Source organism: Lepus europaeus, chromosome 9 (genome assembly GCF_033115175.1).
Source record: "Lepus europaeus isolate LE1 chromosome 9, mLepTim1.pri, whole genome shotgun sequence".
Lineage (NCBI taxonomy): Eukaryota > Metazoa > Chordata > Mammalia > Lagomorpha > Leporidae > Lepus > Lepus europaeus.
The window spans coordinates 10912529-10930712 of NC_084835.1; the positions used below are offsets into that span (position 1 = coordinate 10912529).

The 18184-nt window shown below is 41.7% G+C and overlaps 1 protein-coding gene across 1 annotated transcript in view; it reads right to left on the minus strand.

Moving 5' to 3' along the window:
- Positions 1 to 10148, minus strand: part of LOC133766423 (uncharacterized protein C3orf20-like) — a 61436-nt gene extending 51288 nt beyond the window's left edge. The window contains exons 1-2 of the mRNA XM_062200086.1: positions 9677 to 10148; positions 8516 to 8656 (exon numbers count right to left, since the gene is read on the minus strand). Coding sequence (XP_062056070.1) covers positions 8516 to 8656; positions 9677 to 10148 — 613 coding nt within the window. The remainder of the gene's footprint in view (positions 1 to 8515; positions 8657 to 9676) is intronic.
- Between the last annotated feature and the right edge of the window lie 8036 nt (positions 10149 to 18184).

Sequence of the window (18184 nt, forward strand, 5' to 3'; positions counted from 1 at the left end):
TATCTCAATAGATGCAGAGAAAGCATTCGATAAAATACAACACCCTTTCATGATGAAAACTCTAAGCAAATTGGGTATGGAAGGAACATTCCTCAACACAATCAAGGCAATTTATGAAAAACCCATGGCCAGCATCCTATTGACTGGGTTAAAGTTGGAAGCATTTCCACTGAGATCTGGTACCAGACAGGGATGCCCACTCTCACCACTATTGCTATTCAATATAGTTCTGGAAGTTTAAGCCAGAGCCATTAGGCAAGAAAAAGAAATTAAAGGGATACAAATTGGGAAGGAAGAACTCAAACTATCCCTCTTTGCAGATGATATGATTCTTTATTTAGGGGATCCAAAGAACTCTACTAAGAGACTATTGGAACTCATCGAAGAGTTTGGCAAAGTAGCAGGATATAAAATCAATGCACAAAAATCAACAGCCTTTGTATACACAGACAATGCCACGGCTGAGGAAGAACTTCTAAAATCAATCCCATTCACAATAGCTACAAAAACAACCAAATACCTTGGAATAAGTTCAACCAAAGATGTCAAAGATCCCTATGACGATTGCTTTGGCTATTCGAGGTCTTCTGTGTCTCCATATGAATTTCAGCATCATTTTTTCCAGATCTGAGAAGAAGGTCTTCGGGATCTTGATGGGTATTGCATTGAATGTATAAATTGCTTTTGGGAGAATAGACATTTTGATGATATTGATTCTTCTAATCCATGAGCATGGAAGATTTCTCCATTTTTTGGTATCCTCTTCTATTTCTTTCTGTAAGGTTTTGTAGTTTTCATCGTAGAGATCTTTAACGTCTTTGGTTAAGTTTATTCCAAGGTATTTGATTGTTTTTGTAGCTATTGTGAATGGGATTGATTTTAGAAGTTCTTCCTCAGCCGTGGCATTGCCTGTGTATACAAAGGCTGTTGATTTTTGTGCATTGATTTTATATCCTGCTACTTTGCCAAACTCTTCGATGAGTTCCAGCAGTCTCTTAGTAGAGTTCTTTGGGTCCCCTAAATAAAGAATCATATCATCTGCAAAGAGGGATAGTTTGAGTTCGTCCTTCCCAATTTGTATCCCTTTAATTTCTTTTTCTTGCCTAATAGCTCTGGCCAAAACTTCCAGAACTATATTGAATAGCAGTGGTGAGAGAGGGCATCCCTGTCTGGTACCAGATTTCAGTGGAAATGCTTCCAACTTTTCCCCATTCAATAGGATGTTGGCCGTGGGTTTTTCATATATTGCTTTGATTGTATTGAGGAATGTTCCTTCCATACCCAGTTTGCTTAGAGTTTTCATCATGAAAGGGTGTTGTATTTTATCAAATGCTTTCTCTGCGTCTATTGAGATAATCATATGGTTTTTCTTCTGCAGTCTGTTAATGTAGTGTATTACATTGATTGTTTTGCGAATGTTGAACCATCCCTGCATACCGGGGATGAATCCCACTTGGTCTGGGTGGATGATCTTTCTGATGTGTTGTTGCATTCTATTGGCCAGAATTTTATCTTGTACAACAAAAACAAAGCCGGAGGCATCACAATACCTGATTTCAGGACATACTACAGGGCAGTTGTAATCAAAACAGCATGGTACTGGTACAGAAACAGATGGATAGACCAATGGAACAGAATAGAAACACCAGAAATCAATCCAAACATCTACAGCCAACTTATATTTGATCAAAGATCCAAATCTAATCCCTGGAATAAGGACAGTCTATTCAATAAATGGTGCTGGGAAAATTGGATTTCCATGTGCAGAAGCTTGAAGCAAGACCCATACCTATCACCTTACACAAAAATTCACTCAACGTGGATTAAAGACTTAAATCTACGACCCGAAACCATCAAATTATTAGAGAGCATTGGAGAAACCCCGCAAGATATAGGCACAGGCAAAGACTTCCTGGAAAATACTCCAACAGCACAGGCAGTCAAAACCAAAATTAACATTTGGGATTGCATCAAATTGAGAAGTTTCTGTACTTCAAAAGAAACAGTCAGGAAAGTGAAGAGGCAACCGACAGAATGGGAAAAAATATTCGCAAACTATACTACAGATAAAGGATTAATAACCAGAATCTACAAAGAAATCAAGAAAATCCACAACAACAAAACAAACAACCCACTGAAGAGATGGGCCAAGGACCTCAATAGACATTTTTTGAAAGAGGAAATCCAAATGGCCAACAGACACATGAAAAAATGTTCAAGATCACTAGCAATCAGGGAAATGCAAATCAAAACCACAATGAGGTTCCATCTCACCCCGGTGAGAATGGCTCACATTCAGAAATCTACCAACAACAGATGCTGGAGAGGATGTGGGGAAAAAGGGACACTAACCCACTGTTGGTGGGAATGCAAACTGGTTAAGCCACTATGGAAGTCTGTCTGGAGATTCCTCAGTAACCTGAACATAACCCTACCATACAACCCAGCCATCCCACTCCTTGGAATTTACCCAAAGGAAATTAATTTGGCTAATAAAAAAGCCATCTGCACATTAATGTTTATTGCAGCTCAATTCACAATAGCTAAGACCTGGAACCAACCCAAATGCCCATCAACAGTAGACTGGATAAAGAAATTATGGGACATGTACTCCATAGAATACTATACAGCAGTAAGGAACAATGAAACCCAGTCATTTGCAACAAGATGGAGCAATCTGGAAAACATCATGCTGAGTGAATTAAGCCAGTCCCAAAGAGAAAAATATCATTTGTTTTCCCTGATCGGTGATAACTGAACGCCAAAGGGGAAACCTGTTAAGTGAAATGGACACTATAAGCAACAATGAACTGATCAGCTCCTGTCCTGACTTTAGATGTACAATGTAATACTTTATCCTTTTTAGTATTTGTTGTTGTTGTTGTTGTTCTAGTACTATTGGTTGAACTCAGTAATTAACACACAATTATTCTTAGGTGTTTAAATTTTAACTGAAAAGTGATCCCTGTTAAATCTAAGAGTGGAAAAAGAGAGGGAGGAGATGAACGATTTGGAACATGCTCAATTGGACTGGCCACAAATGGTGGAGTTAGAAATGTGCCAGGGGATTCCAACACAATCCCATAAAGATGGCATGTACCAATGCCATCGCACTAGTCCAAGTGATCAATTTCAGCTCACAATTGATAGCTCTGATAGGTCTAAGAGTCAAAGAGACCACACAAACAAGACAAGTATCTGCTAATACTAACTGATAGAATCAAAAAGGCAGAGAAAGATCCAACATGGGAAGCGGGATACACAGCAGACTCATAGAATGGCAGATGTCCTAAACAACACTCTGGCCTCAGAATCAGCCCTCAAGGCATTCGGATCTGGCTGAAGAGCCCATGAGAGTATAGCAGGCATGGAAAGCCAAGATATCATGGAAAAAAAAGAAGAAGACCTAAATGAATGATCTCTGTGAGTGAGATCCCAGTGGAAAGAACGGGGCCATCAAAGAAGGAGGTACCCTTCTCCGAAGGGAGGAGAGAACTTCCACTTTGACTATGACCCTATCGGAATAAGATCAAAGTCAGCGAACTCTAAAGGCTTCCATAGCCCTGGCAACTCATGACTAGAGCCTAGGGAGATTACTGACGCCATGAACAGGAGTGTCAAATTGTTAAATCAGCAACAGGAGTCACTGTGTACTTACACCCCATGCGGGATCTGTCCCTAATGTGTCGTCTAAAGCCAAGTGATGCTATAACTAGTACTGAAACAGTATTTTTATACTTTGCGTTTCTGTGTGGGCACAAACTGATGAGGTCTTTACTAATTATATACTGAATTGATCTTCTGTATATAAAGAGAATTGGAAATGAAAAAAAAACAACCTGGTGTTAAAATGGAAATGGCATAGAAAATTAACTAATTTGAAAAAAAATTATGTAGGATCTCTGTCTTTAATGTGCTGTACATTGCTATTTAATGCTATAATTAGTAATCCAATGGTAGTTTTTTCACTTTATGTTGCTATATGGGCAAAATGTTGAAATCTTTACCTAATATATACTAAACTGATCTTCTGTATATAAAGAGAATTGAAAATGAATCTTTACATGAATGGAAGGGGAAAGGGAGCGGGAAAGGGGAGGGTTGCGGGTGGGAGGGAAGTTATGGGAGGGGGGAAGCCATTGTAACCCATAAGCTATACTTTGGAAATTTATATTCATTAAATAAAAGTTTAATAAAAAAAAAAAGATCCCTATGACGAGAATTACAAAACCTTAAAGAAAGAAATAGAAGAGGATACCAAAAAATGGAAAAATCTTCCATGCTCATGGATTGGAAGAATCAGTATCATCAAAATGTCCATTCTCCCAAAAGCAATTTATAGATTCAATGTGATACCAATCAAAATACCAAAGACAATCTTCTCAGATCTGGAAAAAATGATGCTGAAATTCATATGGAGACACAGGAGACCTCAAATAGCTAAAGCAATCTTGTACAACAGAAACAAAGCTGGAGGCATCACAATACATGATTTCAGGACATACTACAGGGCAGTTGTAATCAAAACAGCATGGTTCTGGTAGAGAAACAGATGGACAGACCAATGGAACAGGACAGAAACACCAGAAATCAATCCAAACATCTACAAACAACTTATATTTGATCAAGGATCCAAAACCAATCCCTGGAGTAAGGACAGTCTATTTGATAAATGGTGCTTGGAAAACTGGATTTCCACATGCAAAAGCATGAAGCAAGACCTCTACCTTACACCTTAGACAAAAATCCACTCAACATGGATTAAAGATCTAAGCGTGTGACCCGACACCATCAAATTATTAGAGAATATCAGAGAAACTTTGAAAGATATAAGCATAGGCAAATATTTCTTGGAAAAAAGCCCAGAGGCACAGGCAGTCAAAGCCAGAATTAACTTTCGGGATTACATCAAATTGAGAAGTTTCTGTACTGCAAAAGAAACAGTCAGGAAAGTGAAGAGGCAACCGACAGAATGGGAAAAAATATTTGCAAACTATGCAACTGTTAAAGGATTAATAACCAGAATCTACAAAGAGAACAAGAAACTCCACAACAACAAAACAAACAACCCACTCAAGAGATGAGCCAAGGACCTAAATGGACACTTTTCAAAAGAGGAAATTCAAATGGCCAACAGACACATGAAAAAATGTTCAGGATCACTAGCCATCAGGGAAATGCAAATCAAAACCACAATGAGGTTTCACCTCACCCGGTTAGAATGGCTCACATACAGAAATCCGACTAACAACAGATGCTGGCGAGGATGTGGGGGAAAAGGCACACTAATCCACTGTTGGTGGGAATGCAAACCGGTAAAGCCACTATGGAAGTCAGTTTAGAGTTTCCTCAGACACCTGAATATAGTCCTACCACATGACCCAGCCATCCCACTCCTTGGAATTTACCTAAAGGAAATTAAATTGGCAAACAAAAAAACTGTCTGCACCTCAATGTATGTTACAGCTCAATTCATGATAGTTAAGACATGGAATCAACCTAAATGTCCATCAACAGTAGACTGGATAAAGAAATTATGAGATATGTACTCTAAAGAATACTATACAGCAGTAAAAAACAATGAAATCTGGTCATCTGCAACAAAATGGAGGAATCTGGAACACATCATGCTGAGTGAAATAAGCCAGTCCCAGAGGGAACAAATATCATATGTTCTCCCTGATTGGTGACAACTAACCGAGCACCAAAGAGGAAACCTGTTGAAGTGAAATGGACACTATGAGAAAGAGTGACTTGAGAGGCCCTTGTCCTTACTGTTGATGTACAACTTAATACTTTGTCCCTCTTAGTATTTTTTGTTCTACTTAATACTATTGGTTGAACTCTGTAATTAACACAAGATTATTTTAGGAGTTTAAATTTAACTGAAAAGTGATCCCTGTTAAATATGAGTGGGAATAAGAGAGGGAGGAGATGTACAATTTGGGACATGCACAAGCTGATTTGCCCCAAATGGCAGAGTTAGAAACGTGCCAGGGGATTCCAATACAATCCCATCAAGGTGGCATGTACCAATGCCATCTCACTAGTCAAAGTGATCAATTTCAGTTCACAATTGATCATTCTGATAGGTCTAAGAGTCAAAGGGATCACATAAACAAGACTAGTGCCTGCTAATACTAACTGATAGAATCAAAAAGGGAGAGAACAATCCAACATGGGAAGAGGGATACACAGCAGACTCATAGAATGGCAGATGCCAGCACCCTGGCCTCAGAATCAGCCCTTAAGGCATTCAGATCTGGCTAAAAAGCTCATGAGAGTATTTTAGGCATGGAAAGCCAAGACACTCTGGAAAAAAAAAAAACCAAAAACCAAAAAACAAAAACCTAAATGAAAGATCTCTGCGAGTGAGATCCCAGTAGAAAAAACGGGCCATCAAAGAAGGAGGTACCTTTCTCTGAAGGAAGGAGTGAACCTCCACTTTGACTATGACCTTGTCTGAATAAGATCGAAGTCGGTGAACTCAAAAGGCTTCCATAGCCTTGGCAACTCATGACAAGAGCCTAGGGTGATTACTGATGCCTTAAACAAGAGTGTCAATTTGTTAAGTCCACAACAGGAGTCACTGTGCACTTACTCCTCATGTAGGATCTCTGTCCTTAATGTGTTGTTCAATATGAATTAATGCTATAACTAGCAGTCAAACAGTATTTTATACTTTATGTTCTGCGTGGGTGCAAACTATTGAAATCTTTACTTAATATATACTAAATTGATCTTCTATATATAAAGATAATTGAAAATGAATCTTGATGTGAATGGAATGGGAGAGGGAGCAGGAGTTGGGAGGGTTGTGGGAGGGAAGTTATGGAGGGGGGGGAAGCCATTGTAATCCATAAGCTGTACTTTGGAAATTTCTATTTGCTAAATAAAAGTTAAAAAAAAAAAGAAAAGAAAAATCCAAGTCAAAACCACAATGAGACATCACCTCACACCTACCAGAATAACTAGTATAAAAAAAAGTGATGGTGAGGATGTGGAGAAAAAAGAACCCTGTATGTACACTGTTGGTGAAAATGTATATGGAAAGCAGAATTGGAGTTAATGCAAAAATTAAAAAACAGAATTATCACACAATCTGAAAATTCTACTTCTGAGTATATATCCAAAGAAAAGAAATGAGTATGTCCAAGATACATCTGCAACATTATGTTCATTATAGCATTATTCACAACAGTCAAAATGAGAAGACATTAGTAAATCAACACACGAATGAACAGAGAATGCATTGTGCATACACAATAAAATTATTCAGCCTTGAAAAAGGAGGAAACTTCATTTGTGACAACATGGATGAACCTGAAAGACATTATGCTACGTGAAATGAGCCAGGCACAGACTGAAAATACTTCACGACCTCATTTATATATGATATCTAAAAAGTATGAACTTACAGAGAACAGACTGGTGCTTGCCAGGGGTTGGGAGACAGGAAAATGGGGAGATTTTTGTGCAAGGGTACAAACTATGTTTTAAGATGAAGTAATTCTAGAGATCTAACTGATAGCATGATGACTACGGTTAATATTACAGCATTATATACCTGAAATATGTTGAGAGTAAATTTTAGTGTTCCCCCCAATCCACCACACCTAAACACACAAATCCACAAGGTTAACTATATAAAAAACCTAAGAAATAAAGCATTATGGATCCGATTGAATTGCTGTCTCCCAGATGCCACTCAGTCCCACTTCTCCAGAGATAACTCTCAAATTTTCCCTTGCATGGTTTTGTACTTGAATTTTGTATAATGTACTCATAACTAATATGTCATTACTCTGCAGGCTTTTAAACTTCCATAACTTCCTTTCTTTCTTTTGATTAACTATATTTTGAGATTTGTCTAAACTGACATGTATGCTTTAGTGGTTCATTCATTTCCACTGCTTATTACGTCCTGCTGTCTAAACAGACCATAATAACTTTTCTCCTATTGATGGACAATTAGATTGCTTCTAACTTCACCACAATCAATATTCTCAGAAAACTTCCTGTACACATGTGAGGGTCTCTCCAGCAGTGTGACTGTTATTGTAGCCTGTGGACTAGGACTGACCAGCACAGGACTTAACCAGGTGAGTACAAACACTGAGACAAGCTTTGAGAAGCCTTTGTAACAATTCGACTGTGCTGCAGCATTTCTGCTGTGTATTTATAAAAGGGCCAGTCCATAACAGATTGGATATTTAAAAATTGGCCCTCATTGCAGGTAATCTGAGAAGGACAGCACTAGGGAATGGTCTAGAAGAGGGGGTGCTGGGTTGTAAGGTACAGACATCTCCCAGCAAACAGATACCCCATATCCTCTTCTCCACAGGAGTCACACCAATCTCTCTACTTACCGGTAGCATTTGGCAATCCCTGTTACTCCATATCCACCTCAATCTGGGGAAAGTCAAACTTTCAAACCAGGAGTTTTACCTTTCCGTGGCATTGCTGTTGGTATTGTGTTAACCTTCCACTTATGAGCTGAAGCTCAAGTACCCACCTTTGCCCGTCTGTCCTCCATTGTAGCCACTTCTCCCGACTGTGCCAATCAGGAAATTAAAGGCCATCTCCTTGGCATTGAGATGGAGTAGCTGACTGGCCTCCACGAAGCGTCTAGAGATGTCCAGAGGATTGGCACCAACTAAAGGAATGATTGAAGGCAAAACAGTTTCCTTGCAACACAAGGCTGATGCTTCTAGAAAAAGTCCTATGTAAACTGCCCAGGAAATAAGGGAAGAGAGCAAATCTATTCCTCAGGTAAACAGCTGTGAGGGATTCCTAATTAGAGTCTCGAGCTGTCAAAATCCATCAGGAGGCACTTTGTCCTCTCCCCCTTACACATCTGTCTCCCCAGGCACAGGACTGGGGGCTGAGGCGACTGGTATTAGAAATGATGCAGCACTGGGAAGGGTCAGCACTCTAGGTCACAGCATTGTTACTGGATGATGCCCTCACACTGGAGGCGGCCTGGTTCTCCTAACTGCCCCTGGTTCTGGCACAACTTGTCTCAGGCCACCTATCAAGTGAATCTCAAGATTTGCAAACTTCCCATATCACCCCCTCTCGGGTGCTCTCTCCACCTTCACATCATAACCACAAACCTCTGCCCTCACACGATTCCCCTGCTAACCTTCCAATCTAGGACTGCAATGGGAGGGAAAATGGAGGACCAGAAGAATGACAGGAATGTTTGGCAGCGGGTGAGGGAAGGAGATCAATCCTATAGCAGACTTGAGACTGCCATTTCTAGCACATACCAGAGATACATGGATTGCGCATCCTTTATCTGAAATATCTCCATCTAGAAGTGTTTCATGTGTTGCAATTTTTAGATTTTGGTATATTTGAGTTATCTTGGGGATGGGACCCAAGACTAAACACAAAATACACTTATGTTTTATACACCTGCTATAAATACAGCCTGAAGTAATATGAAACAATATTTTTAGTGCACTTATGTTTTGACTAGGACTCCTCAATGAAGTCAGATGTAGAACTTTCCACTGGTGGCATCATCTTGGTAATCAAAAGTTGCACATTTAGGTGCATTTTGGATATTGGATCAAGGATACTCAACCTGCAGTTTTGTGTGAGATGGATTCAGCAAACACACACAGACACCTAGGCCACAAATGTGAGGAGTCTGGGGAGTTGGCCTTACCAGATGCAGACTCCACCATGACCTTCATCTTCAGAGTGAGGAGCTCTGTCAGTAGGTGGATGGACTGCCGCTGAAACTTGTCCAGAGTCTCCTGGATGGTGGACATAGGACAGGGTGGCCTGGGAGAGGAGACGGAGGGCTTGACTGTCCTGGTGACCACTGGCAGTATCAGTGGCACTGCGTGCGTTGGCAGCTTCTTGTGGATGGGAGCCTGCACAGGTGTTGGTTCTGCAAGTACCACAGAGGGGGACCCAAGGCTGACTTCCAGGCCCAGGATTTTGGATGGGGTAGGTACCTCAAGGGTTTTGATGAGATCATTCCAAGTGACCTGGAAAATGTTTCTGATGCCCTTTGGTACAGCAATGCACTCTTTCCGGCAGTGTGTGAGGAGTTTGGAGATGTGAGCCAGCAGCGTGGGGGCTGTGGCAGCATAATGCTGGCACAGTTCTCGGTTACTCTTGACATTACTCATGTTATCCAAGTATTAACACTGCTGGGTGATACTGTCTGTCTGACAGGACAGAACCTCCAGGGATAAGAGTCAGAGCACTCTGAGCAAAAGTTCTTACTTATGGTGAAGCCATGGAGACACACGGAATGAAGTACTGGAACGGCCCTTACAGGTCATTGAGTCAGCAGTTCCTATCTGGGAAAGTAAGGCAACATTTGGTCAGTCTCCATGGTAGGGTAAGAGCATGATCCCTCTCCCTTATCTTCCCAGAGACACTACCAGGGAGACCCACATTAATGAGTCACTTTGGGAAGGGCCTGGTGAGAAGGTTCTAGAAAGGCTCCAGGAACATTCACACAAACTGAGTACTTATGGGAGGACCCCAGAGGGACCAGAGGAATGGAAGGGCTGGGAAAGGAGAAAGGTTCTACTGCATATTTTGTAGTCAGAGATCCAAGGATGGAAGATCTGCTTGTGGTTTATTGAGGAAAATCTGCAAAAACAGGGGTTTCACTGGCTCCCCCTCTGGACACACAAGCCCCTGCTGGCAAAGCCAGGACAGACATGGGATGCTCCATCCAAAGACAGACAGGAAAGTTCTAGAATACATTTGCATAGTTCAAACACTACTATAACTGATCCTATTATATACAAAGAGATCACTGATTGACAGATGTGCCATCTTACAAGGAAGAAAACAATGAATGGAAGCCCCCTTTGACTATGGGAGGTATCACAAATTCAGAGCGGTTAACGTGAAAAATGCATACCTTAAAATCACGGACAATGATAAACATTTTCCAACTTTGCAGAAAGACTTGAGGGCTCTGAGTGCTCATGAGATGGGCATTTGTGGCAGTGGGTGGGTTCAGCAGATGAGCATATTCATGTCTGGGTCAGCTGAGCAGCAGTCAATACTACGGTGCTTTTTACTGTAACGGATTTCTAAATTATGCTTTAGTCTTAGATCACTGATTGAAGAGAGGGAGCATAAAGAACAATGGAATGGGCCCAAAAGTGGCTAGAAAAATCTGCATACATACTTCTAGAGTTTTGAAACCAGATCTCAAAATTTCATTCATCTGCTCCAAATAAACCCCATAGTACATTTCCACGAACAAATCCACCTGAAATACATTTACACAACGGTAAATCACTTATTCATCTCACACTACACAAAAATGGTGGCTAAGAGACTCAGGAATCCAGATACATAGGAAAGGCTGACCTGAGGGAAATTTAGAGCACAGAGGGTCTTGGATGGCCTCTGCCAGTGCCTTGATGCAGTTCTGGGGAACTGTCCCTGTTGTCCAACCTACTGGTCCCAACTGGCACCCTTGCCATACTACAGTCAGTCAGTCAAGAGCAGAGAATAGCTCCTGCCAGCACCTTCTGACCACTCATGTCAGAGACCACAGCCATCCAGCCATCACATCAAAAACCTTCTATCCTGCTGCCACTCCAACCATCCATTGCCCTCTTCTCCACCCAATCATTCTTTCAAATGCCATGCTATGGAACAAATCTGAGATTGCCAATACAGGACATGAGCTTGGTATACAGCTCAGTGTTCCTGGAGCTGGATCTCGGTCATAAGCCTGGGCACGCACCTTGTGGTCAGAAGGCCACTATCTTTGTCATTTTTCTGATGAGGAAGCATGGTCTTGGCCTGGAGTCACTTGTCTGCAGACTCCTGGCACATAACCTTTTCCAAGTACTTCTCTATGATCTAAGTGACACTGTCCACCTAGCAGTAACAAACTCTCCACAAAAGTCTCTCAAAACAGACCCATCAAACATTCTGCTGCTTCAAACAAAGTGGTTCCCAACATCTATTTAATGACTCCTAGAATCTCTATTCTTCAGCTTTGCAGACTCAAAAAAATGGATGCATTTTTGGAAATTTTAAGTCTACAGAACAAAGAAACCACTAAGAATCTTGGCCATCTGGGCAACTGAACTCACCATGCAGGATAGATTCTTTTAGGTCAAGACTCAAATGACAGGAAGACAATGACTAACACAATCCTTCAAATTTTGACTAAATTGGGACCTTCCTCTCCCTCATTCGTTCCTTTTTTTTTTTTTAACTTTGAAGATATATCTCATAGAGAAAAAAGAATCTGATTTTTAAAAGTCTTAAGACAAACATAACCATACAAGTAAGTCCTAAAATACACATAATCACATAATACACAATGCATAATTTTAATATGTATGCTCTAGAACTGTGCAACCTACATACATCACCATCTAATTTTAGAATATTTTCACCACTCCAAAAGGAAAATCATTAGCAATCACTTGCCATTTCTCCTCACCCTCAAGCCAGGAGCCAGGTAATTCCTGCTTGGGTGCAGCGACCCAAGCACTTGGGCCATCGTCCACTGCCCTCCCGAGCCACAGCAGAGAGCTGGACTGGAAGAGGAGCAACCGGGACTAGAACCTGGGGTGCCAGTGCCGCAGGCGGAGGATTAGCCAAGCGAGCCATGGCGCCGGCCAATCCAGTTTCTATCTCTATTGATTTGCCTCTGTAGGATAATTCATGTAAGTGAAATCATGCAACATGTTCTTTTGTGACTGGCTGTTTTCATGTTGTATAATGTTTACAAGATTCATCCATGTAGCAGCACATATCAACACTTCATTCCCTTTTATTGTAAAATAATATTCCAATGTCAATGTGTGTAACAACTTATTACTCATTATCTTCTGGACTTTTCAGAAATCTATACTTTTAGGTGATAATGCACAGTACTATGAAAATTTGTGCCTAAGATTGGTGTGGATGTACATTTTCATTCTTTTGGATATAAACCTAGAAGTGGGGCTGCTGGGAAATGTGGTCCCTCTGTGTTTAACTTTATGAGGAATTTTCAGACTGTTTTCCAAAGTGGCTGCAACACTTCACATTCACTACATAGCAGCAGTGCCATGAGAGCACCTGGTCAACACTGCCTTTTGATTCTAGTGTCATCCTGGTGCTGGTGAAGTAATACCTCGTTGTGGTGTTAACTTGCACTTTCCCAACGACTAAGGATGTGGAGTATCTTTTCATGTGCTTATTGGTCACTCTATATCTTCTTTGGAAAAATGTATATTCGGATGTAAAAGTCATTTTTAAAGAAATGTCATTTTTTTTTTTTTTTTTTTGGACAGGCAGAGTGGATAGTGAGAGAGAGACAGAGAGAAAGATCTTCCTTTTGCCGTTGGTTCACCCTCCAATGGCTGCTGCAGCCTGCGCACCGCGCTGATCCAAAGCCAGGAGCCAGGTGCTTTTCCTGGTCTCCCATGCGGGTGCAGGGCCCAAGCACTTGGGCAATCCTCCACTGCACTGCCGGGCCATAGCAGAGAGCTGGCCTGGAAGAGGGGCAACAGGGATAGAGTCCGGCGCCCCAACTGGGACTAGAACCCGGTGTGCTGGCGCCGCAAGGTGGAGGATTAGCCTGTTAAGCCACGGCGCCGGCCTCAGAGAATGAACTTCTAATACCAGATTTCTACTCTTGCCATCAAACATGATTTATGACAGACCAGGAGCCATTAAATCATCATTTCCTACTTTCCACTTTGCAATTATTATTGTTATTCATTATTCCTTTCACTCACACATCTCTTGCTCTTGAATATCTCCACATCTAACAGGAAGAACAGACTTACAAAATTGACTCATTGTATTAAGTGCCTCACTATTCAAAAGTGTAAAGGTCATGGATATTCAAAGAAAAGAGTTACAAGGAAGAAGCACTGGCCTATGAAATTAACTTTCAGAGTCACCAAAAAGATGAGTAAGAAGTTGCCTGGCAGACAAGGAGAAAGGCCACCCAGGGAGAAAAAAAGAGAGAGAGAGAGAGCACACACAAAGTAACAGACAGGCGTGGAGCATGGAAGCTTCAGAAAACTACTAACACCTCAGGATGGTGGGACCCAAGGGCCTGTAGGAGAACTGCAGGTGAAGTTGGGAAAGTGGCCTCAAAACAGATCATGAAAATCCTTGAATGGCATGCCAAAGAATCAGTATTTGCTCCATAATCAAACATTCAACACAAATACCCAAATGTATTACCCTGAATGGTGTCCTGGAGGGCAGGAGTCACGTCTTCTCTCCCTTTTATTACAACCTCCACCACACTAAGTCCAGTGCCTCCACCAGTCAGAAACTGAAAATACCTGTGGTACTGAAATCTGACAGATAATCTGATCTAATGGGCCCAAACACATGGCTATAAACGAAGTTTCAAGAAGCCATTCCCACTGAGGAAGTACAAAGTTCTCCAAGAGTTCATAAAGGACATGAGATGACCGTGGACCCAGTGCCATCTTCATTCAGTGATTTGCTGCATGCCTCCTGTATGCCAGGTTACGTCCCAGGACGACATGAGGAAAGCAAAGGGCCGCTGGATCTTGAGGAACTCAAAGAAGAGCAATAAACACAGAGGGCACCAAGAGGTCACAACGCTCTCAGGCAGGCAGAACGGAAACCCAGAGGAGGGGCCACCAGTGGCCAAGAGTTCAGGCTCTGGGTTCCATGATCCTGTGTTGAAGTCACATGATCATAAGCCTAACACTGGATCTGTGATGTTCACAACAGCCGTGTGTATGGGCGCTAGTTCCTCCCAACCTAGACTGTGAGGATTAGTGAGGTGAGGTGCATACAAGGTTGGCATGTGGCTGGTGCACAGTTAGTGCTCAGGATATGTTAAGCAGAAAAATGCTGTTGTTTGCAGTAGTCCACAGCATACAATGGAAATGACAGAACTGGTCCTGAAGCATAAAACAAGTGACCCACAAGAGGACAAGCAATGCAGGTGCTGGCCTTACCTTATGTCTAGGCCAAGGGCATCCAACAGCCTGGCATGTGAGATAGAAAGTAACCAGATGCAGCTCCAGGCTGGAGAGGTGGAGGAGTGGGGAGTGGAAGGGTCAGGTAAAAGTAGCTCAAGCCTGGACATGACATTATAGATGATGGGAGAACATGGATGATTGCCAAGAAATAGCATGGCACATCAACTTAGGCCAGAGTAACTAGTTTTCACTAAAACACTAAATACCTCACGTGAACATTTTGACTTTCCAGTTTTCCTAGGTAATAACTTCAATCCCATTAACAGAAAGATAGGAGATATGTGGGCTACAGAGTGCCCCTGGCAGTAGCAGTATGATAGGAAGTATGGAAGGAAGGAACACTTCCCTGGACACTTTGTGGGCATGTACAATGTTACCTAAAGCACAGGCTCTGCTACTCTGCTTAGCTGCCCTCAGGGTGAGCCACAGAGGTAAGTGACCCATCCGCACCCTGATCTCTGCCTATAGCCAAGAAGCATTTCTAGTCCTAGGCGTACCTAGTAGGGTACTTAAAAAGCACAGGCACAGAAAACTGCCAGTGATCTAAGTGAGATGCAAGCAGAATATGGAAGAAACGTAGAAAGGGACCGTGGGAAAAGCAAGGGTAATCAACAAGAAGGAAGCTAAGGGGAAATTATGGGTGTAGATTTAGAAGAGGTCGATCCTATTTTCTTCCCTTTACTAGGACTGATCTAAGAACACTCTAGCGTGAAATACACACGAAATGAAACCATGCCTCTTTAGGTCCTCTGATCCTGGCTTTCTTCGCTAAGCTATTGCCTCTAGTTTTGGATTCTGCTTTTCACAGAAACACTTTCAGGGCAGTGAGTCCCAATATAAACACGCAAGTGATAACCATGAGAAATCTCAAGACTAGGATTAGGACAGATCACTGGATGCAGATGAATTAAAGCCATGAAGATGGGAAGCGGAAGATTCATAAATGCTGTCCTCTCAATCAACCAGTATATAAAACAGTGTATGGACTGGTTCTTGGAATTCCCACAGAAAACAGAAAAACAAAAGGGCTCAGTCACAGAGGAAACAGTAACTTGATCAGCCCTTGCTCTGATTGTTGATGAACAACTTAATACGTTATCCCTCTTAGTATTTTTTTTGTCTGTTCTACTTAATACTATTGGTTTAATTCTATAATTAATACACAGTTATTCTTAAGTGTTGAAACTTAACTGAAAAGTGATCCCTGTTAAATATAAGAGTGGGAATAAGAGAGGGAGATGTACAATTTGGGACATGCTCAAGCTGACTTGCCCCAAATGGCAGAGTTAGAAACGTGCCAGGGGATTCCAATACAATCCCATCAAGGTGGCATGTACCAATGCCATCTCACTAGTCAAAGTGATCAATTTCAGTTCACAATTGATCATTCTGATAGGTCTAAGAGTCAAAGGGATCACATAAACAAGACTAGTGCCTGCTAATACTAACTGATAGAATCAAAAAGGGAGAGAACAATCCAACATGGGAAGCGGGATACACAGCAGACTCATAGAATGGCAGATGCCCTAAACAGCACCCTGGCCTCAGAATCAGCCCTTAAGGCATTCAGATCTGGCTAAAAAGCTCATGAGACTATTTTAGGCATGGAAAGCCAAGACACTTTGGCAAAAAAAAAAAAAAAAAAAAAAAAAAAAAAAACAACCTAAATGAAAGATCTCTGCGAGTGAGATCCCAGTAGAAAAAACGGGTCATCAAAGGAGGTACCTTTCTCTGAAGGGAGGAGAGAACTTCCACTTTGACTATGACCTTGTCTAAATAAGATCAGAGTCAGTGAACTCAAAAGGCCTCCATAGCTTTGGCAACTCATGACAAGAGCCTAGGGTGATTACTGATGCCTTAAACAAGAGTGTCAATTTGTTAAGTCCACAACAGGAGTCACTGTGCACTTACTCCTCATGTAGAATCTCTGTCCTTAATGTGCTGTACATTGTGACTTAACACTGTAACTAGTACTCAAACAGTAATTTTCACTTTGTGTTTCTATGTGAGTGCAAACTGTTGAAATCTTTACTTAATATATACTAAACTGATCTTCTGTATATAAAGAGAATTGAAAATGAATCTTGATGTGAATGGAAGGGGAGAGGGAGCGGGAAAGGGGAGGGTTGTGGGAGGGAAGTTATGGGGGGGAAGCCATTGTAATCCATAAGCTGTACTTTGGAAATTTATATGTATTAAATAAAAGTTTAAAAAAAAAGAAAAATAAATTTAAAAAAAAGAAAGTGGATCTTAGAGTAAGAAAAGGCAGGGCCAAGATACAGAGGATTGAGTTTAACTTCATGCCCTACAGGGGCCTAACAGGGCTGGAATTAATTTAGAAATTCACCAGGGAGATTTATTATAGTACCAATGGTTCCTATTGGAATGACAAGGTCCATAAAGAAATATCAAAAGGAGCACCTCTTTGACCCAGCAATCTCACTTCTGGAAAGGATGTTCAAGGGAAGAGATTCAAAAGCGGGAAGGAAAGGGTAGGTGTTTCTTCACATTCCATATGGGAATCCTGGTTAGGGTCCCTGCACCTCCACTTCTGATCCAGCTTGCTGCTCATGCATCCTGGGAGGTAGCAGCTGATGGCTCAAACCACCCACATGGGAGACCCAAATGGAGTTCTAGGCTCCTGCCTTTAGCCTGGCCCAGCTCTGATCTGCCATTTAGGGAGGGAACTGTGGATGGACAATCCCTGTCTCTGTTTCTCTGCATTTTCCAGAAGAAAATAAATAGCAAGCAATAAAACAAAATAAAATGCTAGGGCAGGTACTTGAGCCAAGATCGAAATTTGTTAAATAAAACGCCAGTATGATTACAGTTATCTCATTGCCACTAGTTAAATTCTCCAGACAGCAGTCAAGGAGGTGTTTAATCAAGGAAGTATGCTGCTTTGATGAACTGAACTACCAGGCAATAATAAAAAACAATTGAACAGCTCAGTTTTATAAAAGTGTGATGGGGCCGGCGCAGTGGCACATTAGGTTAATCCTCCATCTGCGGCACCGCCATCCCATATGGGCACCGGGTTCTAGTCCTGGTTGCTCCTCTTCCAGTCCAGCTCTCTGTTGTGGCCTGGGAAGGCAGCGGAGGATGGCCCAAGTGCTTAGGCCCCTGCACCCTCGTGGGAGACCAGGAAGAAGCTGCTGGCTCCTGGTTTCAGATCGGCATAGCTACAGCCATTGCGGCCATCTGGGGAATGAACC